We start from the raw sequence: 25,804 nt of genomic DNA, 5'->3' as shown, positions 1-25,804 counted from the left end.
AGCTTTAGCATCTTCTGGCACTTAGGGAGTTATGAGAATCCCAGAGAGAGAGCATAGCGAATGGTCAATTTAGAGCTGAAGAAATGACCTTGAGCTTGTGCCTTGACATGGAAGGAGGATGTGGGATACCCTTTGCTTTCCTTTTTCTATCCTTCCTTTGAGACGGGGCACTCTTTATTTTTAACCTGTCTAGACTACGTGTAAAGTAGCAAAGGGTCTCTGGAGCACAATGCAGCCTTCACTTGTACCAGTCTGTATGTACGTCCCTGGAAGCTTTGCTCTGTGGCCGCGCCCAAGCGCACACAGAAGCAGAGGATGGTGAGCCCCCGGGCTCAGCTGGGAGCTGGAAATGCCTCTGTGAATTCCGAAATAAATGATGATGCAACAGGACTGCAGATTGCTCAGGGGACTTGGAAATACCAAAACAGACGGGCAGAGAGAGGTGCCTTTGAGAGCTGGCCCTGCACTATATAGAAAATTGGAAGGATGAGTTTATAACCAAAGCCACCAGCACAGCTGTGATTCCCCAGAAGCTCCATGGTTTGGGGCCACTGGAACCTTCGTATCTCAGCTCACTGTGCAAGGCCTGACCTCCATCTGGACAGTATCACCCCTCAAGAGCACACTCCACCCAAACTGAGCTTATGTTTTCCAAACACACCTGCACCCCACGGCTTCCGCATTACCCCCATTCTGCCATTATCCTTCCTGCCACCTCCCTATGTGCAGGCGCATCCCATTTGCAATACTGCCCACCACCAACACAGGGACTCTGGTCATCTCTTCTTGGTCACCAGGAAAGACACAGGAGCTTCCAGGACATCCTGCAATGGTTTTCAGCCACAGAAAACACGAAGAGCAGGTGGGCAATACTTTGTGGTGCTGCCAGGAATCCTAAACGTAGGTGAATACATGGAAATTGCAGTTCTCACCCATTTAATTTTAGATTGACACTGGTGGGTGGAGAGACGGGGTATCTTGAGGCTCTCCAAGCTCAGTTTTAGAGTGATTCTCTGCATTCCTGTGATAACTTTGAATAATTTGCCCTGGTCTTTATAGGTGTATAAAATGCTTTGCATTCCTTTGGGCATGTCATACAGAGTGTGAAAACCAAAAGGGACATTGAAGTGCCACCTGTGTCCAGGCAACGATTCAGGATCGCCCGCGGTGGGCACTCGGAAGCATGTTTATGCATGTAGCTCTGCACATGGGGGGCGCAGAGTGCTAATCAGCCAGAATGAATGTACTATCCCCATCGCTGATTCCACAGCAGGGCTCCTGAGTCACACATACCACCCACAAAAGAAGCTCAGATTTATGCATTGCCTGATTGTTCTGGTCCTTAAGCTGGGTTTTAGGTAATTGGAAAGGTATCTTGCAAGTGACACTCTCAGCAGGGCATGATGCATTATGCATGAAAGTTGAATAGTGAAAAAGGGAGTTGCCCCAGATCCACTGATGAGCTGATGTGTCTGGAGGGGGCAGAGCCCTTCATAAAGCTGCCTGACCTTCTCCCTGACTGGATCACTCCCACTTTTCATGGCCTCTCCTCCCATGCCACCCCTCCAGGAGCTCTTCCTCAGCCCCTGCCCGGAAGCCTTCTACCCACTTCCTCCACAGGAATCCAGCCAGGTGCCCTCTCCCAGGCCCCTCCTCATGCAGCATGGCCCTCTCCAGGGAAAAGCCCTGCTCTGTTGTTCTGTTTTCGCCTGTGGTGCTGATCTCTCTTGAGCATTCTGAGCTCAAGAATCACAGGGAATCTGGCCAGAGTCCTCTTGCTATTACTGTCAGATGTGATCCCCGAGAACAGGAGAGCCCTGTAATTCAGGTGTTCTAAAATAAAATACAGGGAACACCACAGCCTGCACTGCTTCCTGTAATTGCATGTCTTAATGACAGTGTTCTTGACTTATGCAGTTCCCTTGCATAGCTGTGCTGACAGGGACTACGTAGCCACTTAATGGCAAAAGCAAGAAAAACATTGCCCCAGGGAATATCACATAGTGTCTGTTTCAAGTTCTCCAAGGGTCTGCTTGGTAGAGGCAAACAATTCAACCTGCCACCATTGTGTGCCTTTCATGAGAAAGGCCAATTCCTTCTACAAATTCTTCATCAATCCTCGTCACCACTTAGAAGCATAGAGGCCACAGAGGGCATCTGCATATCTCACCCAAGACATTTTTTTCCTCCAAATAATTCTTTAGATAGGAAAAGTCTGACCCAGGCTGAAAGGGCTGGGAAGATGATATCTTTAATTTTTGAACAGGGCTTAACCCTTTGGTGCCAGTACAGACATCAGGTGCCCTGAGTCCTGAGTCTACTTGGGAATATTGTGATGGTCCCTACTGACATAAACATCCTGGTGCACTTGTCTTAAAGAAGAAAGCAGCCTGCTCTTTTATCATGACACGTGGCATCCCAACCCATAAGACTGAAGAATGGCTTTGGCAGCAGGACTTAAAACTGATCTTGGCACAACCTTTCATTAACCTCAAAAGATTAATTTTATTTCCCAGTAACTTAACAGAATTCAAAAGCTAGGAGTAAAGGCTTAAAGGAAAGTTACCCTTAGAAATGTTTCTAAATATATCTTAACTCAGAAACATTCCCCCTCAGTCCCAGCATAGAATTATAATAGCTCTTTATCGTCAAAAAGTGTCTGTGAAAGGTTCCAGCTCTTGGTGGCCCATCAACAGATGGTTGTAGGAGTCAAGAACTCAGGGTCTGGGAGGCTCCCAGATCTAGACACATCACTGCCAGCCACTTAGGGGTAGGGACAATCTCCAGAGGGTGTCCACCCCAGCAATGGGACACAGTCTGCATGCCCACCTCAGCCACAAGCCATCACATCCTGAGCTCCTCCGTGTGCCAGGCACCATGCTGAGTGCTTCCTGAGCTCCGTCACACATGTGCACCACAGCAGTGATGAGCTGGGGAGGAATGCTTTATGGATGAGGAGGCTGCGTCTCTGGGAGATGGCACCGTGGGGTTGGATGAAGGCAGAGTGTCAGAGCACACCCTCCCAACGCTTGGCCAAACTGCCCACCTCCAAGGCAACCTAGAAGATATCAGACCTCTGTTTCTCAGATAAAGGGTCTGGGTGCTTGGGGTTGGAAGTTTGGAAAGTGTCCTGATCACTGCCAGTCCCAGCTGTGCAACCCTGGCCCAGTTATTCCCCATCCCAGGGCCTCTGAGATAAGATAAGAAAAGATAGGACGAGGCTGACAGCTGCTGTGTGTGCTGTAGAAAATCAGAAAGACGGCACCTTCCGCCCCCGACAGCCGCTCCCCATCCTGCGGTCTCCCTGGACAGAGCTGCATGCCCCGGCCTGGCACAGTCTCCTTACTGGCCTCACAGTCAGCTTTCCATGACACAGACCTGCCCATGGCCCCCCGCATGGAATGAGGACTGGGCAGTGACTTGCCCTTAGCCCATCCATTGTGCCTAGCCAGACCCGTGCCTCCTATGTCCCCCATCACAGCTCCTAAAGCCACCCCACCACGCCCCGCCTCGGCACCTCCACATGGAGGCTCTCCCTTCATGCCTGCCTTCCTCCTGACACTGTGGGGAACTCCCGCTCAGCCCACACAGAGCGAGCTCCCACAGTGTCTCGCAGAGCCCCTCCAGATGGATGGCTGTGCCCTACAGCTCTTCTCCAGCTGCAGTGGGGACTTCAGGGGTCATTCCCAGCTTAAACCGTGACACCCAGAGGACAAGGGCATAAATGGCATAAATGGGATTTGGATCCTGGATTCTTAGTGTCTAGAGACAGAGGAGAATGGTAATCTAGGGCTTTGAAGGGAAGCGTGAATGGAGAGGCCATGCCGCCTCCCAGGTAGGGGAGAGAGGCTGCTTAACAGTTCTTGGTGACATGGACTGTGGAGAGCACCCTGATTGCCAGCAGGAGTGGGCATCAGTCTCAGATCTTTCCTCATTTTCCCAGTATCTCTCTCGGATGCCCAGGCTGGAGTGCAATGGCACTATCGTGGCTCATAGCAGCCTTGACCTCCAGGGCTCAATCAATCCTCAGCCTCCCAAGTAGCTGGGACTACAGGCACACACCACCATGGCCACCACACATGACTAAACTATTTCTAAATTTTTTGTAGAGACAAAGTCTCACTATGTTGCCTAGGCTGGTCTTGAACTCCTGGGCTCAAATGATCCTCCCACCTCAGCCTCCCAAAGTGCTGGATTACAAGCATGAGCTACTGCGCCCAGCCTCACTCTGAGATGTTAATGTGCATGATTAGACTTTTCAGTATTCATGTAACCGGTGGCTTGGTCAAGGAATATAGTAAATATACTTTTTATTTGTTTGTTTGCTTGACCGATTGTTGAAAAGAGTGAAGTAGGGAGGCAACAATGAAGGATAAAGCACTTTCCCCGAACCTCCCGCTCTCCAGTGCAAACAGAATCTGAGGGGAATGAACCTAACGTTGCTAATTTAAGATTCCAAAGTTATCACAGCAATATATTTAGTTAGAGCTTAGAAATCGAGACTAGGAAAATCAAAAGAAGGAAGGAAGGGAGAGAAGGAAGGAAGGAAGGGAGGAAGTCACATAGGAGGAATGAGCTAACCCTCCACACAGATCCTTTCTGGAAGTTGTCAGGGTATAAATAAAACACAAATACTATTAAAGTGCTAATTATTGACAGATTGTCAAGGAGAAGTCCTGCTTTACCTATTTAAATGCTTAGTCTATACTTAGAATATTTATAGGCATAAATTAATGTCGTTGGTGAGTAGAGAATGAAATGAACAGACCTTAACAATACTTTATAGTTTGGACCAGGTGTGGGGAAACGTTCTCAAACATCTGACTTGTCAAATATTTTAATGCAGCATTATTGCTTTCAAGCACTTCTGTTACCTTGCAATTAACAAGCTTATGTTTCAAAGGAATTCTTTCAGTGGCCTACTTTAATAAGTGAAAGCTAATAGTTGAAATTAACAACCAATTCTACATGTTTATCAAAGTTCTTAAGGACATTAGTATCTTAAGTAGGTTAAGCAGCTTCCTTGCTAATATTTGAACATCGATGTAATTGGCCCACACAGCTTTTGGCCACCCGAATAGCCTGCCTCTTCTGTGTGATGTTCTAAAGATCCTCACACTCAACACACGTGTGAAGTGAAATTAGCCCAGGGAGGGGAGTTACTCCGTGTTGCAGGAAACAGGGACTCAGAATCAGAGAAACCCACTACCCACCTGAAATCCCTAAGGGGCTGATGGGTGAGACCGGGTTCAGCCTTGATCTTCCCACCCCAGGTTCTGCTCCTTACAGCCCCTCTAGCACCCTCCCAGACCAAGCTCCTGACAGCAACAGGCCACCACGCTCTAATTGCCGGGCCCCTCTGTGAAGACTGCAGGACTTTGTGGGAACCTGGGAGCAGGAGGAACCCACGCTGTACCCACTTCATCCTCCCCATGGCTCCAGGGCTAGGCAGGGTTTTTTCAGGTCCAGAGCACACCTGGGTTCCCCTCCAAGTGGCCTCTCCTCACAGGCACGTTTTTAGAGGGGACACAGGTCCTCAGTTTACCCCCACACTGCCATCCCCGAAACAGGCTCCCAACGAAAGGTCTGCAGAGTCTTTCATCTTCCACCTCCTCCTCTCTGCACGCTGCTGCCCATGTTCTTAGCATCCTTCTACAGCTCAGGGCATGGGATTCCTCCCCTCTCCCCTCCCCTCCCCTCCCCATCCCTCTCCCCTCCCTTCCCGCCCCCTCCCCTCTCCTCCCAGCCCCTCTCCTCTTTCCTCCCGCCCTCTCCTCTCTCCTCCCCACCTACCCGCCCCGCCCCTCCCCTCTCTCCTCCCCCCATCGCCGTCCCGCCCCTCTCCTCTCCCCACCCGGCCCCTCTCTCCTCCCCGCCCTCACCGCCCCACCCCTTTCCCCTCCCTGCCATTTCTCTCCTCTAGAGGAAGGACTCCTAAGAGGTCCAGGGAAATCATTTAGGATGATTTGAAATGGATGGAAAATGAATTATGTAACTCATGTCTTAATGATGTCATTATTTTTATCAACCTCTAGCTGAAATTTAGCACTTCCTCCAATTAGGAGGGTAAGCAACACACAGCAGAGTTTGTGGTGACTTTGCACCAGGAGAAACCACAGATGTCTTCACATCACGTAAAAGCTGTTGAAGGTATCTTAAAATACTGTTAATGCTCATCACTACCTTAAAAATGCAGGCCCAAATGTTGGTCGTTACTTAGTGTCTTAACAAAGTAGCCCATATATTTCTATATCGATTATGATTTTTAATATTTCCAAAGCCCCATTTCAATATATTTGATTCTTCTTTTAAGCGTCTGTATTTTATTGTCTACATTCAAGATCACTATTCCGAGCCAGGGGCTGTGTCTCTAAGAAGGTGAGGTTCCCCACTTGGCATTGTGACATGTTGTCCGTCTGGCTGGCACCTCCTTCCCACCCAGCTCAAGGCATTTTACCAAGGCCTTTCCAGGGGCTGACTTCCTTCCTCCACCTACATTCCCCCCAGCTCCACCTTTGGAGATTTTAATGCCAAGGAAACTGAAGCTTCCATTGCGGACAGGGCTAAGGTCATGTTGCCAGTGCCAGGCCGGGCCAACTGGCCTTCCCTCTGGCAGTGAGGGGCCCACCCTCTGCACTGTCAGCCACTGCAGGGCCCAGGTTTCTGGGTTCAGCAGGAGAAAGTGCAGGAACTAATTTGTGGGGAGCAGCAGCAGTTCCCAGGAGAAGGCGCAAAGAGGCTCCTGCAAGGCAGAGCAGAAAGGAGCAGGTGCAGGGGTGAGGCGGCTGGACGTGCTTCAGCCTTCGCACCCGGACAGCAGCTGGCTGCATCTGGAGGAGAGAAAATCACCTGCTAGCTTCGCTGTGTGCTGCTGTTGTGCCAGCTGCTCCTCATAGGCTATGCACTTCCCACCTTCACTGAGATCCTACTGTCTCCACGCAGGATGCCAGCACTGGGGACAAAGCACAGAGCAGGACCAAGCCCTGTCCTTGTAGGGTTTGAAATACCAGGCCAGGTAGCAGAGCCCCGGTGGCTGCTGACCTCAGGGTGTGGGTCGAGAAGGAGGCTTCGGTGGCTTCTGGAGGTAACTGCCTCCTTCCATGGCCCTCTGCAGCAACCGTGTTCACCCTCAGGCCTCCCCTCCTCCTGCAGCTGCCTAGGTCGCCGCTGGGGAGGTTTACATAACAGACAGAAAATGTACCTGGTGTCTCAGGTGGGCTGAGAGGACGCGGCCGCCCAGATGCTGTCCCCAGGGTTCCGCACAGCTCGGGACTGCACCCCATGGCGTGGCTCTGCGAGGGACTGCTCACCCTCCACCGTCCCCATCAGACCTCAGTGCTCCTGGCCTGCAACCTTCCTTCCCCTCACCTCCTAAACTTACTCCCGACTCTGCCCCATCAGGACACCCGCCTCCCTGCTGCCCTGTCACCTCCTGACCCAGCTGACTGGGGGACAAGAGGGGACAGCACTGCTCTGACCCCAGGAAAGCCGGGAGCAGACGTGCGTACCTTCCTCACCGTCACAGCTGCGTTCCTGGAGGTGCAGCAGCATTGCCCGTGAGACAGAACCTTTAACAGCTTCTAGACACCGCGCGGTGCTCCTGAGGACTGGGCTTTGTGAGCGCCCCTCCTTCTGCGGAAGGGCCCCAGACCCAGGCGACCCATTTCATTCTCGGCCTACCTGGCCAGGCCCGGGGTGCATTTTGCCCTCTGAGATTTACCACAAGGAAGCCCCTCAAAAGTGTGGGCGAGCCCAGGACCCTCTCTCAGCTGGGCTGCTGGCCAAGGAGAACCCAGGGGAGGCTGAGGGAGAGCCCAGGAAAGGGGTATCCTGAGGGAGAGCCTCTGAAGGGGGTGCTGGGGGAGGGTTTGGGAGAGTCTGGGAAGGGGTAGAGCCCAGGGAAGGGGACAGCCCAGGGACAGTGGAGAGCCTGGGGAGTGGGGAGACCCTGGGGAAAGGGGAGAGCCCAGGGACAGGGGAGAGCCCCAAGAGGGGAGTCCTGAGGAAGAGCTCAGGAAGAAGGGAGAGCCTGGAGAGAAGGAGAGCCCCGGGAGCGGGGAGAGCCCCGGGATGGGGGAAAGCTCGGGGAGCCGGGAGAGCCCAGGAAGTGGGGAGAGCCCGGGGACTGGGATCCTGAGAGAGAGCCCAGGAAGAGGGGAGAGCCTGGAGAGAGGAAGAGCCTGGGGAGCGGGGAGAGCCTCAGAATGGGGGAGAGCCCGGGGAAGGGGGAGAGCCCAGGGAAGGGGGAGAGCCCGGGGAAGCCCGGGGAAGGGGGAGAGCCCTGGGATGGGGGAGATCCCAGGGAGGGGGCAGATCCCGGGGACGGGGTGAGGCTGGGGAAGGGGGAGAGCCCCCGCAGTGGGGAGACCCCGGGGAGGGAGGAGAGCCCGGGGAGGGAGGAGAGCCCTGGGAGGGGGGAGATCCGAGGGAGGGGGGAGATCCTGGGGAGGGGGTGATCCCGGGGAAGGAGAGCCCGAGGAGTGGGGAGAGACCGGGGAGAGGGGAGAGCCCCGCAGTGGGGAGAGCCCGGGGAGGAGGGAGAGCCCTGGGATGGGGAGATCCCGGGGAGGGGGCAGATCCCGCAGTGGGGTGAGCCCGGGGAAGGGGGAGAGCCCCGGCAGTGGAGAGAGCCCGGGGAGGGGGGAGATCCGAGGGATGGGGGAGATCCCGGGGAGGGGGGTGAGCCTGGGGAAGGGGGAGAGCCCGGGGAGGGTTCTGTGCCATCTCTGGGATTCAGAGCACCCGGCATCCTGTGTCCCATGGGGCTCAGCTTCTCCTTCTCTTGCCGGGGTCATTTCTGACCAGGCAAATTATGTCCTGACAAGCCTGCTATTCTGCCAACTTGGAGTAGTATTCTCTCTACTCTGAGGAGGAAAAGACATGGTCCTAACAGCAGCTGCATTACCTTTATATTTTCCTCTCATCTTTTGAAGCTGGAAGGAGAGATTCTGTGTTAAAAACGTCCCTTCCCACTGTGCATAATGCTAATGTCCTCCACATAATGAAGCTAATGGAATACTTTACACACTGAGAATAGCCACGGTGACCTTTCCTTCTTTTGAATGAGTCTCTCGTGTCTCTTACCTCTTCCCCTCCACGTGACTCTTTTTCCTATTTTCTTCTTTTGGCTGTTTCAGGCATGTAACTCCTGTAACCAAGTGACCAGGGTACCAGGGCTTGTATTTCCTAAACTGCGACAACAAAAATACCATCAAATAATATAGAGGGAGGCAGAAGGCAGCTGTTTTTCTCCAGACTTGGTCTCCGCAGAACCCCCTGCTCGTATTATGAGAAAGCTGAGGTTTATGGTCTCCTTTCCGGGGCAGGAGTGTGGAAGCATCCTAGAATTTAAAACTGCCGAAGGGGTCAAAGAGAAGCTGTGGTCTTGGGTCTATCACACTGTTTTAAATGCTAGAAAAATAAAAAAGCCTCTGTCAAGCCTGCGAGTCTGACTTAGTGGAACCCTCTGCCCTCAGCCACACTGACCACTGCCACACCCCGAGGATCCTTCAATCAGGGAGCGTAAGAAGAATCCGGACAGGCTGTGCAGTGTGCCTGCGGACGCTCCTAAGGCCTTCCCTGCAGCTTCGCTGAAAAGTGGGGACCCAGGGCCATCCCTCCTGGGCCAGTGGTCGTTGTGATCATCAAGTCTGTTCTCTTTAAATGTTGCTGGTGTGAAAGGAGCTGAAAGGTAGCCAATCACTTGTACAACACTAATTCCGTCTTGTTTCACTTCCCAGTGTTTGTAAAGTGTTAACAGAGATAACTCTGCCATCCTCGTGTTCCTGATGGTAGGTGATTCTCAGGGAAGCTGCCATTTATGTGGCATAAACAAGAGCATGTATTTACATGTGCACACACACACATAATTCAAGAACCTTGCTTTTACATTGTATTTATTTTTATTGTTTATAATTAAGATAAATGTAGTGTTGCCACTATGTGATAGCATAGCCCAGACTGACCACAATATTTTCCTTATCTTATTAGACAACAAAGCTCCAGCCATTAAAGGAAAGTCATCTTTTAGTGACCAGAAGATACTGTATCCCAGACCCCACGTGGCAGGACCCAGCCTAACTTTCATGTGTAAAATCGGGGTTCAGTATCTTCCATTTGAGCAGCATTGAGGGAGAGAAGGGGTGATGCTGAGGCTTCCAGGTTCAGACGCTGCATGAGGCAAGGCATGTTGTGGAGTTTTGCACATGAGGAAACGGAGGCCTTGGGGGTTTAACTATGGACCCAACTAATAAGAGGTTTAAAACTCTGGCCTCCCTGGAGAGCTTCCCTAAGACTCTACAGGAGCAGGTAAATTCTTCTTCAGGATAACCTAGTATCAGTTCCTGCAGCCTTCCAGCCACAATCTATGTGATTCTTATCGGTTCTAAAGAAAAACATTTTACGTAACGACTCTGGCTCCCAGTTTTCTGATAAACTCAACATTGTATTTAGGGCACTGATCTATTTATTGCTGCTCCCCATATATGGTTCCATGAACAACTTTTTCATTATGCTCACGGTTTCTGTGGTTGGAAGTTCAAGAGGCACCATGAGGGTGGTTTGTCTCTGCACCATGATGTCTGGGACCTCAACTAGGAAGACCCAAGGCTGGGGGTGGCCTGACAGCTAAGGGCTAGAAACACCTGGAGGTGTCTTTACTCCCACGTTTGGTCATCCGTGCTGGCTCTTGGCTGGGACTTTGAACAAGCTATCCATAGGAGCCATAGGAGGCTCATCTCATTGCCTTTCCATGTGGTCTCTGCACATGGGCTAATTTGAGCTTCCTCACAGCATGGCAGCTGGATTCCTCAAGCAAATGTCCTCCAGCAAGGTGGAGCACAAGACCCGGTTATGATCCAGCCTTCAGAGCCAGGCAGCATCACTTCTGCTGGACGCTACTGGTCAAGGCATTCATGACAGGAGGCATAGATGTCAAGGTTCTAGAAGATTATAAGGGATGGGAAAGCTGCAGCTGCTATTTTGGTACTGTATAGTCTGCCATAGCTGGATTTCCCAAGATGAAAGAAAATTATACACAGAACATATTTGTGTTATTAGGTTCATAGGAAAGTGAATAATAACAGAACAATTATTTTCCCAAGCACTTTGTTCAAAAACAATGTATCAAATTAACAAAATTTATTTGACCTAAAATGCCTTCTGTCAGTTCTTCTAAGTTCATGGCATGATTTCAGTAAAAAGTAAAAGGCGTTTTTAACTGAGATGCTGTTATACCTATCAGATGCCCATTGGCATACATAGCAACGATGATGGACACGTTACCTGATGGAGACAGAAGGGCTAAGAATCTTACGAATCTTCAGTGGACAAAGTAAATAGCATTATGTTGATAAAGCTAAGTGATAGCCTTAAATATTTTAAGAGTGTTAAAAAATAAGCTAGGTTAGCATATTCAATCAAATATCTGCAGCCTGATGCTGTGTGTCTGTACAAGAAAGGAATAGAAACTGTCTCAACAAAAGAGAGCAACCTTAAAGCATTTGCTAATCTTCCACATGCATCTTACTTGTTATTCTAAAAACAAAGTGTTGGGAAAGCTTACCTATTTACTTTTGCCACTTAAGTAAATAATTTATCACCATCATAAGTGCATTGCGCTTGGAAGGCTTCAGTTGGTTGGCTCAGCACATGGTAAACACCAATTTGGCATTCTCTCTTGTTAAGTGGCCATTTGCAAAATGTATTATCTCAGCTTTGCTGAAATACTGCATTTCTAAGTTTGCACTCTGCTTATTCATATTTTTAAATAACTCTTTTGCCATTTGGTCCCAAACCCATGTGCTGATGTGTCTGCTGGATGTCATTACTTCCCCTGTATCTGAAGCAGTGCCATGCTTTTGTTATGGGGGAAACTCTACCCTGGAAAGGGACAGAAAAATTTCAAAGTCATATCTTTTTCTGGAGCACACCCCATGCCAACTATGCACTCCAAAGAATGAGAGTTGATCAGAAGATCAGAGAATATCTCCCTCCCAATCCCTACCACCGTGTTAATGAACCTCCAGTATAATAACCATGAGTTGAGCTTGAAAAACTGCAAGACATATACCCTGACTGAGCTGCTGTATATAGGGGAGCCCAACTGCCAAGAGAGGAAGCAAAAATAAGGACATTAGAAGTTTCTGATACCTAAATCTACACCAAACATCAAATACACTTCAACTGCTGGCCAAATTAACATCAGTTCTCACTTGAAAGTCGTATTTAACTCAGTATCTTCTGCCCTATACCATATGTCTATATTTCAACGAAATATTTCAAGGCAGGTCACAAGTCAAAAAAACACTGATGAGGCAAAACAATCATCAGAACCAAACTCAGATATGACTCAGATGTTGGAATTATCAGACATGTAATTTAAAACAACTATGATCAATATGTTAAAGACTTTGATGGAAGAGGTACACAACATGTAAGAATATGGATATCAGCAGAAAGATGAAAAGAAATGCCAGAAATACAAAACAGACACATTTGACACAGCTGAAGGAAGAATCAGTGATCTTGAGGATAGGGGAAAGGAAACAACCCAAGCTGAAACACAAAGAGAAAAAAGAATGGAAAATAAAACAGAGCAAGACAGAGAGTCCAGATGTGGAACAATATGAAATGGTTTAACAAAGGGGTCTCTAACCCCCAGGCCATGGACCAGTACTGGTCCGTGGACTGGTCCGTGGCCTGTTAGAAACTGGGCCGCACAGCAGGAGGTAAGTGGCTGGTGAGCAAGCCTTACCACCTGAGCTCTGCCTCCTGGCCACTGGTGGCATTAGATTCTCATAGGAGCACAAACTGTATTGTGAACTGCACATGTGAGGGACATAGGTTGCACACGTTTTATGAGAATCTAATGCCCGATCATCTGAGATGGAACAGTTTCATCCTGAAACCATCCCCTGCAGCACTGATCCATGGAAAATTTGTCTTCCCTCATGCCAAAAAGGTTGGGAACCACTAATGTAACATATATGAAAACTGGAATACCGGAAGAAGAAACAAGAAATAGTTTTAAAAGTCATGGCCAAGAATTTTCCAATAGTAGTCATACACACCAAACCACTGTCCTAAGAAGCTAAGAAAACATCAAGCAGAATTAGAAAAACAAAAAACAAAAACAAACAACAACCAAAAGCAACTGGAATGTATCCTGCCTTAACCATGGAAAGCTGAAACCAAAGAGAAAATCCTGAAGACATCTGAAAAGAATGAAAACATTCTCTTTAGAGAAACAAGGATTGAAACTACCACAGACTTCTCATCAGAAACTGTGCAACTCTGTAATCCCAGCTAATCGGGAGGCTGAGGCAGGAGAAGTGCTTGAACCTGGGAGGAAGTGGAGGCTGCAGTGAGCTGAGATCGTGCCCCTGTGCCCCAGCCTGAGTGACAGCACAAGACCCCACCTCAAAAAAAAAAAAGAAAGAAAGAAACTGTGCAACTAAGAATGCAGTTGAGTGTAATCTTTAAAGATGTGAACAAATAAACAAATAAAGAAAAAACACTGGCAAGTTAGAATTGTATATCCAGTAAGAATAGCCCTCAAAAGTCAATGATAAAATAAAAACTATCTCACATAAACAGCTGAGGGAAGTCACTGCCAGCAGGGCTGAAGTCTGTAAGAAATAGCAAAGAAATTCTTCAAACAGAAGGAAAATGATACAGGTCAGAAATTTTGATCTACATAAAGAAAGAAAGAACAGCAAAAAAGGAATAAGTAGAAGGGAAATATAATCTTTTGTTTTTCTTACTCATAATTTATCTAAAAGATAACTATCGGTTTCAAGCAAAATAGTAACACTGCCTGTGGTGATTATAGCACGTGTTCAAGTGAAAAATGAAAACAGTATCCCAAGGAGTGAGAAGGGCATCTGCAAATCCTCTGTTGTGAGGCACCCACATGGAGCAACATGGTAGTATTCGAGGGTAAATGTAGATTAGTGTAAGATGTAGACTGTGAACCCTGGGCAGCCCCTAAACTATGCATTAGAAAAGAAGTCTAAATAATAAGTCTGTAGAGGAGATTAAATGGAATCATGGAAAATGTTCAATTGAAACTAGAGGAGGCTGAAAATGAGAGGAAAGAAACAGAACCAATCCAACCACCATACAAAGATGGCACCATTAATCCAGCTGTATTAATAATCAGTTATATGTGAGAGTTAAAAGACATATTGTCGAGCTGGGCGCGGTGGCTCACGCCTGTAATCCCAGCACTTTGGGAGGCCCAGGCGGGTGGATCACAAGGTCAAGAGATCGAGACCATCCTGGTCAACATGGTGAAACCCCGTCTCTACTAAAAATACAAAAAATTAGCTGGGCATGGTGGCACGTGCCTGTAATCCCAGCTACTCAGGAGGCTGAGGCAGGAGAATTGCCTGAGCCCAGGAGGCGGAGGTTGCGGTGAGCCGAGATCATGCCATTGCACTCCAGCCTGGGTAACAAGAGCGAAACTCCGTCTCAAAAAAAAAAAAAAAAAAAAAAAAGACATATTGTCAAACTGGAGTTTTAAAAATCAGACCCAGCTGTATGCTGTTTATAAGAAACCTACTTTAAACACAGAGATACAGATGTATTAAAATTAAGGGATGGAAAAAGATGGACTGTGCTAACACTGATAAAAATAAAGCTGAAGTGGCCATGTTAGCTGCAGACAAAGCTGACTTCAGAACAGCAACTATCAGCACAGATAAAGCGGCTCATTGCATATGACGATAAGTTAAATTATCCAAGAAGATATGACAATCCTAAACATGTGCGCTCCTAACCACAGAGTCAAAATATGAGGCAAAAACTGACAGAAGTGAAAGAAGATACAATGGTAGTTAGAGATTTTCATGCTCATTTGTCAGTGATTGATAGATTAAGCAGAAAGAAAAGTAGGGAAGATGTAAATCAGAAAAGATGACCTGAATAGCACTGTCAATCAACTTGACGCTTAATAACATTAAAAGAACATTTCATTCAACAACGGCATCATATACCTTCTTCTCAAGGGCACATGAAGCAGTCACAATATAGACCATATTCTGGGTCACAAAACAATCCTCAAAAGATTAAAAACAGTAGAAAAAATAAAAAGTATGTGGCAGGCAACAAAATAATTTAGATAGAAATAAATAACAGAAAGATAAAGATTACTTCTCAAATATTTGGAACTTTAAAAAAAAAAAGCACTTCTCAATAATCCATGGTCAAAGAATAAATCTCAAAGAAAACTTAAGAATATTTCAACTAAGGGTAAATGAAAATATAACTTAAAATCTGGGAGATATAGTTAAAGCAATGCTTAAAGGGAAATACATAGCATTAAATACATATTTTAGAAAAAAAAATGAAAGATTTAATATCTATCCAAACTTCTTAGGGCACTAGAGAAATAACAAATTTAAGTAAACAAAATGAAGGAAATAACTACAATTCACGAAGAAATGAATAACATTAAAAACAAGAAAAACGTAGAGAAAAACAACAAAACCAAATGTCAGTTCCTTGAAAAAAGGAAACATAAAATTTGAAGAGATCAATACAATGAATAAGCCCGGCTAACCAGGAGATAAAGACAACACAAATTATCAATATCAAGAATGAAACAGGGGCTACCACCCCGATGCCTTGGACACTGAAAGGAGAATAAGAAAATTCTGTGAACAACTCTGTACCTGTAAATCCAGTAACTTAGATGAAATTGACCAGTTCCCTGAAAATACAAAAAATAAAACTCACTCGAGGAGCAAGGGAAAACCTGAGTTGCTCTACCTCAATGAAAGCAATGGCTGTCAGTCTTGTCTGCCTATAGAATCTGGAAAACTTGAAGGATCACTGATGGCTGGGCCCTTGTGCTCAGGATTTTCATATGATTGATCTGGGGTGAGGCCTGGGTCCTCAGGTGTTTAGAACTCCTCCCCTGCTTCTGATGACTTACCACATACTGATGTCCTTTGAACAAAAGGATATCTTTCCTACACTTCAGAAATCATTCTCCATAGTACATCTTTCAAAAGCTAAAAGGCAGGAAGCCTTCCCCAGTTCCTGGGACTGGAACTCATACTGGTTTGATCCCCAGTCTCAGAAATGCCAATCAATCACTTCTCAGCAACAACAAAATGCTTTGCTACCGAACTAAAAGGGAACACTTTTCTGAGCTTGTTTGACTATAGGGTCTCACTGTCAAGGGGAGAACAAGGCTGGGGGAGCCTTAAGAAGAAGCCCCCGCTTCTTAACGCTGCCCTGGAGCAGGGCTACCTCTCGAGGTTGAAGAATCAAGTGCCCAGTCACTCAGCGGAGATCCTCGGGACCGGAGAGCAGCATGGTGATGAAAAATTGAAGAGTAAGCTCTATGGGCTGTGGTAGTGTCTTTAAATCTTTTATTCAGGTCGTTGGTATGCAGCGTGGATGTTAAATCATTTTTGATCATTTGTACTGATGGCACTTAGAGGAAAGCAGGATGGTCCCCGCTAGGACAGAGGAAGCCGAGTAGAGGAAGGTGGAAGCTTGTGAGCTGTCTGCACGACTCACTCTGGGGCATCCCCAGCATGCCCAGCCTCCTACTTCCGTATGTAAAAATTCTCTGGGAAGAAAAGAAGAATTGGTGCCTGGCTGCCAGGAAGCAGGTCGAAAGCTTCATGGCACTGCCAGAGCCCACGTGCCGTTAAGTCAACACTCTTCTGAAGGGAGCGCCAGGGGAGCCCAGTGAACTTGGATGTCTGCAGCAAAGCACTCTTCTGTGGCCAGCAGCCCTCCCACCTTCCACTGTGCAGCTCTGTGCTCCTCGTCCCGCCAGCCGCTCTGCTTATTCATCCCCTGATGTATTCATTGGTGTGTGAACCATCAAATGAGTTGGCTCACTAAGGGCTTTATACCAGAGAAAATGAAAAGATTTTCAAGTAAAGAAGGTCACTATTACTCACTGGAGGAAGGGGTGGCATGGACCCCGAGTAGAATTTTCACTTCGGGGAAGGCAGTATCAATGCATAATGATATACATTTGTCCTCTAAGTGATGGAGCTTGACATTTCTTTTTTATTTTCTGCTCCCCACCCAATCAAAAGACACTGTAAGTGGCAGCAGGGCCAGCAGGACTCTTGGGGAGGGGAGTCTGGCTGCAGCCAACCTGGCTGTCCCCAGGAAGCACATACCCCTGCTCCACTGTGTCCTTTCTGCCAATGCACCACACTGGGACTGTGTCACCATTATCTGGAGCTGTACCTTCCACCTGCCCTTGATCCTCCCAGAACAGGAATGAACGTCAGCCTTGCTTTCCAGCCGCCATGCTTTGCACCTTGAATGAGAGGGAGGGTAAGCAGGTTCGTAGGCTTTCCAAAGCCCCCACATGGATTCTAAGATCTAGACCCTGAAAGGCAGGAAGACGATAATCTTGAGGGCATAGTGGTCCTCATGAGAAAGGCGGCCATAGCTACTCTCTATCTGTCCACGTTAGGGCCATGGAAATGGCTTTGTTTCAGGCATAATGAATGCAGAGCTTGGACAGTGGAGGCGGATCCTCAGCTGACAGGCTGCACCTAGAACACGTGAGCCAGAAAGGCCGGCTCTGGCCTGCTACACACTAGCCACACCTGCTACACATGAGCCATGCTGAAGGCAGGCCCGGGAGCCCACTCTCTCCTCTGTGACACACGTGGACATGTCTGCTCCCTGCTAATGCTGAAGTGGCCTCCTGAGAGCAAGGCAAGTGTGACTCTGGGGTTCTCGGATTGGTCTTGCTGCTGCTCCCGGGGAGACTTCGTTGGCAGTGTCCTGGGATGGAGGAAGGTCCTGGGTGGAAGTTCTTGGGCAGGAGAATCGAAACTGACTGCTTTGACTTCAAGGCCTTTCAAAGAGTCGTGGCAATTAAATAAACAGTATGCCAAAGAGAAATCAAGACAGGAAGAAGAGGAAAGGAGGGAGGCAGAGGAGGAGGAAGGAAACTGACAGGAAGCCAAATGACCACAGAGAAAGGCACTAACAGTCACCTGAGCCCACGCAGCGGTCAGCAGCTCTGTTGTGTCAAGACCATATGCATAAGCCAAGGAAAGGACGCCCACCACCGCCTGTGCCACGCTGTGCTGCAGGAGCACAGAGAATGGGGGCCCTTCCACATGTTTGTACACCACTGAGGCTTCAAAGCTGAAAGTGATTTACAAAGCTAGCTATGGCTTACTGCCAGCAAGGAGAAGTGAATGCAATGCAGGCAAAATCATTTTACAGCACAATTGCCTGGGAGGGTGGACCAGAGTGAGCAGCCCAGGCAGCTTCTGGGAGCTGAGATAGTATCAGCTGCCGAGATAACTGCTTGTAGACAGGCAAGTGGCTGTGTGTCTCTGCCTCCGGCTGCCACTCAGGATATTCTATACTTTGAGGCCATGCACAGGTGACTGGAGTCAGGAACCGAGTCCCAGCCCAGCCCTGCATGGACCACCTGTGTGACTGCACAGGTGATGCGTCATCTATAAAGTGCGAGATTCTGCTGATGGTGGTGAAGAATGCCAGAACTCAGTAAGAAAAAGACAAAGACCTGAAGAGTTCATTTACAAAGGCAGATATGCAAAGATCAGGAAGCACAGAGATGGTGCCTGTGATGGTGTATCATCAGGGGAGTACAAATGAAAATCTCATGAGCTGCCACTGCACGCACCCACCGGAGTGGTCCACATTGCACATGCTGATGCTGAGACCTCTGGCGGTTGGCCAGGACCCAGAGGACTGGGACACTCACCCACTGCTGCTGTGAGGAAAATGCTCCAGCTACTGTGGAAAATGATCTGAAGTTTTCTTAGAAATGTAAACCTCTATCTCCCTCCTTCCCACATAGATATTTTCCCAAGGGAAACGAACTCAGAAATGTCCACAAAGAGATACACAAGATTGTTCACAGCACCTTATTCATCAGGGCCTCAACCTGGAAACAACTCCGGAGAGCAGAGAAACAGCCAGAGTCCATCTCAGGGGTCTTTTGAATCCAGAATGGTTCCCCAGGCAGGTCCACGTGGTGGGGAGGGCCTGAGCCCCTCCAATTCAAAGGCAGCAGAATCCCTTACATGGCTGCAGCAGCATCCACACTCCTGAGGGCCTGGGTCCTGGGAGCCCTTCATCCACTGTCACCTGGCCGCCCTGGGGCTGCCCCTGCTCGGAACCCTGCCTCTCTGCCATTGTCCCTCTACAAGAACCCCGAGTTATAGAATGTCCCGTCTAGAGAGAAGGTAACTCTGAAGCAGCCAGCAGTGACATTAATACCAGCCGAAGAGAAGTAAAGGCAAACACCCTAGCAGCAGTAAGAACACTCTCTAAAGACAAGAGGACCGCAGGGTCATGCAGTGATTTGGGTCCGGAAGGTGGGCTGCCTTGGCTGCTGATGGGAAGCCGGGGAGAAGAGCTTTAACTGAGGTGATCATAGACGCCCTTGGATGTCCACAGGACATGCTCTTATGGCCATGAGGGAAATCAACACAGCCCCTAAAGTCCCATCTGGGGAGCCGTGGAAATCATGGAAGAAGCTGTGGCCTAGAGGGCTTCAAATTGAAGTCTAGGAAATCAGAGAACAGATTCATAGAACATCCTGGGAGCTGTGGGCCCAGGCAAGGCTGGAAACCATGGCCTGGCATCTTCCCTGCCCAGCTGTAGAGATGGAGAGATGAAACGGTGGTTCCTGCAGCGGGTATCGCCATGCGTGAGGGTGAGCTTCAGAGCAGGTGAAGGCAGCAAAGCCCTCCAAAAGCCACGGAAGGGCCTCTTCAGCCACCACACCCCCACCTGTCTCCCCCAGAAAGCAACACCGTCAACCTACACAACAGGGACTGTCAGCCTCAAATTCAGGATTCCTCTTTTTTTTTTTTTTTTTTTAGACAGGGTTTTGCTCTTGCTGCCCAGGCTGGAGTACAATGGCACAATCTCTGCTCACCACAACCTCCGCCTCTCGGGTTCAAGCGATTCTCCTGCCTCAGCCTCCTGAGTAGCTGGTATTACAGGCATGTGCCACCACCCCTGGCTAATTCTGTATTTTTTAGTAGCGAGAGTGTTCCTCCATATCAGTCAGGCTGGTCTCAAACTCCCAACCTCAGGTCATCCGCCCACCTCAGCCTCCCAAAGTGCTAGGATTACATGCATAAGCCACCACACCCGGCCAACATTTCTCATTTTGAGCCAATTTACCAAAACATTTATTTTCACAAAAAGGTGAGATTTTTATACTTGGGATCAGGAGGACCTTTTTAGTTTGTTAGGGATACACTGGGAAAGACTTCTGGAGTAGAACTTTATCACATAAAATCTGCTGAGGTGTCTGAGCATTGAGGAGTCTCTCCTAGAAACAAACACATTGGAAACATTGCAGAAAAGGGCTAAAATTCCTCCTGCTAAGAGGGCCTTTCTTGGTTTATACATATATATATATACACACACATATATGTGTATGCAATAAATATGTAATAAATGTAATAAACATATACACATATATGCAGAACGGTATGCTGTGAAACTAGTTTCATTTACAAAGAGTTGTAATAAAATGAATTTCTATGGCTGGTTCTCTACTCTACCGTCACCTGGCTTTGTTTGTTTTTTTTTTTTTTTTTTTTTGAGACGGAGTTTCGCTCTTGTTACCCAGGCTGGCGTGCAATGGCGCGATCTCAGCTCACCGCAACCTCCGCCTCCTGGGTTCAGGCAATTCTCCTGCCTCAGCCTCCTGAGTAGCTGGGATTACAGGCACGTGCCACCACGCCCAGCTAATTTTTTGTATTTTTAGTAGAGACGGGGTTTCACCATGTTGACCAGGATGGTCCCGATCCCTTGACCTCGTGATCCACCCGCCTGGGCCTCCCAAAGTGCTGGGATTACAGGCGTGAGCCACCACGCCCAGCGGCTTTGTTTTAAATAGTAGACTTGTGGGCCGGGAGCAGTGGCTTACGCCTGTAATCCCAGTACTTTGGGAGGCCTAGGCAGGTGGATCACGAGGTCAGGAGTTCGAAACCAGCCTTACCAACATGGTGAAACACCGTCTCTACTAAAAATACAAAAATTAACCTGGCGTGGTGGCACGCACCTGAAATTCCAGCTACTCATGAGGTGGAGGCAGAAAAATCACTTGAACCCGAGAGGTGGAGGCTGCAGTGAGCAGAGATCATGCCACTGTACTCCAGCCTGGGCAACAAAGCCAGACTGCATCTCAAAAATCATAATAATAAATAAATAGTAGGTTTTCAGTGTTGGTGATTTCTGAAACCAAGGACCCAACATTTTGATAGGAGCTAGACTTCTCATAGTTACATCAACCAGGACTCAAAAATGTGAGCAAAGCGTCACTACTGTCCAGCTAATCATGTCCTTGTGGCCTCACTCTCTGCTCCTGGCTTCAAAAAGTGGCACAGACTAGACCAGAACTAGACTCTTTCATCTCCAAGATGTCTTTCTGAGGAAGTAAGGGCTGTGGGCCAAGGGCGGTGGCAGTGGAGGGCAGGGAGGAGTTTGGAAGTCAGCCTGAGACCTTTCCAGTTCTGTGAATTCCCTGCTGCTTAGATTTTACACCTAATTTGCTTATTTATTTTATTTCCTTTTTTTTATTTTTCTGGGACAGAGTCTTGCTGCAGTGTTGCAATCTCGGCTCACAGCAAACTCTGCCTCCCAGGTTCAAGCAATTCTTATGCTTCAGCCTTCTGAGTAGCTGACATTACAGGTGTGCACAACCATGCCCATCTATTTTTTTGTATTTTTAGTAGAGACAGGGTTTCACCACGTTGGCCAGGCTGGTCTGAAACTCCTGACCTCAGGTGATCAGCCGGCCTCAGCCTCCCAAAGTGCTGGGATTACAGGCATGAGCCACCATGCCCAGCTAGATTTCCTACCTAATTTAATAATAACACCAGTGAAAATAAACAGGTTGCCTTGTTTCATGGAGATTTTATCACAGCCCCTGGTCCCAGGACCACAGGGGTCCCTTTTCTTATTCTTTGCCTGAGTCCAGGTAACAAGATGATAACGTGACCCTGCTGGTGGGAGCAGGGAAACAGCAGGAAACCTTGCTTCTCTTCAGGTATTTAGTGCCAGCTGGAGGGACAAAGAGAGCTGTAAACAATTGTGGCTTTACAAGGAAAGAAAGGAAAGCCACAGGGGCTTCCAAACACTGGGATGACAAGCTGTTTTCCTCCCCTCTAGAAGAAATTCACAAGAAGTTGAAACAGAACTTGAAATGAACTTATTTTATGAAGACCCTGGAGGGTACTGCCATGGATTATGTGAAGTTTTTTTATTTCCTTTTGGTCAATAAAGTTACCACAGGTTTTTGTATCACGGAAGAACCTTTCCCACAGTTTCCAGTGGTTATCTGCGTTCTGTTCTGGACCTGTTGCCTGCAGGAAAATCAGAAGCGATGGGCAGACCATGTCAAATGTGAACACGATGGGGCGTGCTGCAGTAAGCTTACTGCCATGCTAAATGCCTGGTAAGGGAGCTCGCCTGGAAACTGTCCCGCTGCTTGGAATTCGCCTCAGGACCCAGAATGTCCTGACCCAATCACTGGGGCACATGTTACTGTCCTGAGTACAGATGTAGGTTCTGAGCCCCTGCTGGCTGCAGGCCCACCACTGCCCACCACGCTGGCACCTGCCTTCCTCCCTGACATCACCCAGTCCAAAGGCCCACGGTGGAGTGCGTGACCCCCCTGATGTGCCCCTCCTGGTTTATTCGTGCCTAGCAGAGTCCCAGCAGCCAGCAAGAGAGTGGGCACAGGGGAAGCTGAGAAATAAACACAGATCAATATCAACTGGTCATGTTCACGGGGGGAATGTTCCAGAGAACCTTGAACCCCTCTCAGTTGGCCCCCTTTTGATTCCAGTTGATCATCCTGGAAGAAATGGCAGCATTCAGTTCCTCCCTCCTTTTTTCCACTTCTTCAGGGGTGATTCCCTGGACCAGCAGTATTAGCGTCATCTGGGAACGTTTTAGGATTGTGAACTCTCAACTGCTCGCTCCTCAGACCCACTGGCTTAGAAGCTCTGGGGGCGAGGCTGGCAGGCTGGGTGCGAATGACCCTCTGAGGTTGCTGGGCAGACCCCTGGGCTGGCACCTGTGAAGTCAGCCTGTCCTGATGGATCAGGCTCTTGGTTAGGAGCCCCATCACCTAGGGGAGGCCGTGGTTCAGGGTTGTTGGGGTGTGGACACAGCACGTGACACCCACACCAGCCACTCTCACCTTTTCACTCCTGCCCTCCCAGGTCACCTGCCTCCGCCACATTTTGTGCATTTCCCTTCAATATCAGCAGAGCACATAGACACACACCTGGATTTACCCATTCATTGTCTTTCCAAATCACACACAAAGTGTGCTCCCATGGAAAACACGAGAAAGGAAGAGAATGGAGAAGGAAAGCATGAAAAAGGAGCCTCTGCTCCACACCCCTTCCTCAAAGCCACCCCTCCAGGGGGACCCCGTCTTTCTCTGCGTGTATCAATGTGTGTGGGGGCAGTTTTGATTTACACATAGAAAAGCAACGAAGTGCGTTGCGGCTTGCTTTTGCACATAACGTAAATACTTCTGATATCTGCATGTAAACCCCAGCATCGACATTTTTAATGCTTTTGTGGCATTTTGATGTATGAATGCAATAATTTAATTACAGTAGTGTTTTTCCCTAAAAATGGACATATCAATTGTTTTCAGGTTCTCCTTTTGCAAATACAGGTTATCCACAAGTGAAATTTGACCCAGTCAGGTTATTCACATGTAAATTTAGCTAGCTACTGTAACTCGTCCTCCAGAAGTCTGTACCAGTTTGCATTCCTACTAATAAAATGTGAACGCCTGTCTTCCTCACCTTGGCTCAGTGTTCCCTTGTCAGCAATCTGATCGATAAAAGTAAAAATAACATCAGTTTCATTTTCTATTTCATTGATTACTATAATGCTGAACAGCTTCATGTGTGTTATTCTTTTCCTAGTTTTATTATTTCCTGTATAAATGTTTAGTTCTACATTTATCATTTTGTATTGGACTTTCACATTTTATTAATTTGTAGACCTTATGTTTCTGCCTTCAATGGTTGTTGGGGGGAAGCTTCCAGGGCACTACAGTCCAGTTCTTTACAGCTGCTGAGCATTGGTCGTGCGGCGTCTCACGGTGACTCAGCAGAAGACCGTCTGTCCTGGTGTCTCCCAGGCACCATGGGATCCAGCAGCTCCCAAGAGGCAGCCCCAGGAACACCTTACCTGCATGACTCAGCAGCTTTCTTCCCCTGCTCCGAGGGGGCGCAGGTGGGGACAGCACGGGCTTCTACCGACTCCTCACCCTGCCTGCGGGAAGCCTCCAAGACTCAGGAAGGAAAGGCAGTGAAGACCTCACTTGTCTCCTGCTGGGGCTTGGGCCTGGGTGCTGACTTCACAGTGGTGATTCACAAACACACAAGGAATTGGGTGTGCAGAGGAGAAACCACACAGTGAAGAGCCCCATGGTCCTGTCACAAAATCCAATGCTCACATTTTATTTCTATACCATGCTTCACAGAGCTTCTGACCAAGGCAGCCTCCTCTTATCATTTGCAGATTTTATGACTTTCTGCCTTTCTGAACGGGCTCTTTATTCCTAGTCATCTCGGATCATTTCCCACCTGTGATTCTAAAGAAGAGAAGCTATCGCTATGATAAAAGCTCACTGCAGATTCAGGGACATTGTGCCTTACCCCAGCAGACACCGAGGGGCTCTGTGCCGGTTGGGTCTTGCCCCCAGTTCTCATCTTTCTTATTAAAGACTTGAGTTCCAAAGTAGAGACTCTTCTTGATGAGGAGGCCGAGTAAAGGAATGCCTTTTTATAACCTTGTTTTTAATTGCATTCACATCACAAAGCACATAATTTTGTAGCAGCACAGTTCTGCACACATGCCTCTTGTTTTTCAGAGCACCCTCTCCTCCCCGTTGTGTTGAGGCTGGATGTCACGGCCACACAGGTAACCCATGTTAACCATGTGACTGCCCTTCCGGGTTCCTCCACGCTCAGCCATTTGTATGTGCACACGTGTCTAGCACCTGGTCCCCATGCCATCTCCCACTGCAGGGACCCTCTCACCGTTCCCATGAGGTTAAACACACTTTCTGTATGCCAATGTTTTCATTGACAATACTTTCCAACATTCTGGAAATGCTGTAGTTATCGTCTCTAGCATTTGTGAACTGTCTGCCTAATAATGACTGTTGCTGACCCAACTGGCCTCCCACCACTGCCTATTCGCTGTTGTCTGGGCTCTGGGGGCTCTGTGAACAACGTTCCAGGCAAATGTCGTTTTTGTTGAAAGTTTATGTCCATATTTGCTGGTATCTAAGACTGGGCTGCAAACAGGATGCTTCAATCTTTGTGAGAAAATTTAACTTATTTTCATCATACGTATGTTGAAAGTGATTTTCATCTATCATTGAAGCAACATCGTTGTTTGGGGTAAATACCCGAGGTTTGTTGTCTCACGCCAAGGAAATCGAGGAAATGGACACACAAGAAGTGAGTTTTAGAGTGGAGGTTTAATAGGCAAAAAGAAAGAAAGAGAGAAGGAAGGAAGGAGGAAGGAAGGAAGGAAGGAAGGAAGGAAGGAAGGAAGGAAGGAAGGAAGGAAGAAAAGAGAATAGCTCTCTCTCCTGAAGAGAGAAAGGGTCTCCTGAGTGGAGGCAGAGGGCGTGGGGTTTGACAGACTGGCTTGAGGAGGTGGTGTCTGATTTGCCTAGGGCCCAAAGATTGGTTGGACCAGATGTGTCATTTACACAGCATGCAAAGAAGCTGGCCACCTCTTCTAATCTTTTACCGTGCAGAGAGGGTCTCTA

The 25,804-nt window shown here is 48.2% G+C and overlaps 1 protein-coding gene across 5 annotated transcripts in view; it reads left to right on the top strand.

Annotated features, from left to right (window-relative positions):
* SYNDIG1 (synapse differentiation inducing 1) overlaps positions 1–25,804 on the top strand; it is a 193,189-nt gene that overhangs the window by 140,245 nt on the left and 27,140 nt on the right. The window contains exon 4 of one of the 5 annotated variants that reach the window (XM_074406166.1): positions 9,138–14,310. The exons of the other annotated variants lie outside the window; for them this stretch is intronic. Coding sequence (XP_074262267.1) covers positions 9,138–9,224 — 87 coding nt within the window. The 3' untranslated portion in view covers positions 9,225–14,310. Of the gene's footprint in view, positions 1–9,137; positions 14,311–25,804 lie in introns of those variants that run through there. 5 annotated transcript variants of the gene reach the window in all.

The sequence above is a fragment of the Saimiri boliviensis genome, chromosome 9 (assembly GCF_048565385.1).
Source record: "Saimiri boliviensis isolate mSaiBol1 chromosome 9, mSaiBol1.pri, whole genome shotgun sequence".
NCBI classification, from domain to species: domain Eukaryota; kingdom Metazoa; phylum Chordata; class Mammalia; order Primates; family Cebidae; genus Saimiri; species Saimiri boliviensis.
Note: the sequence above shows the minus strand (reverse complement) of the source record. Positions and strands in the feature narration are given on the sequence as shown.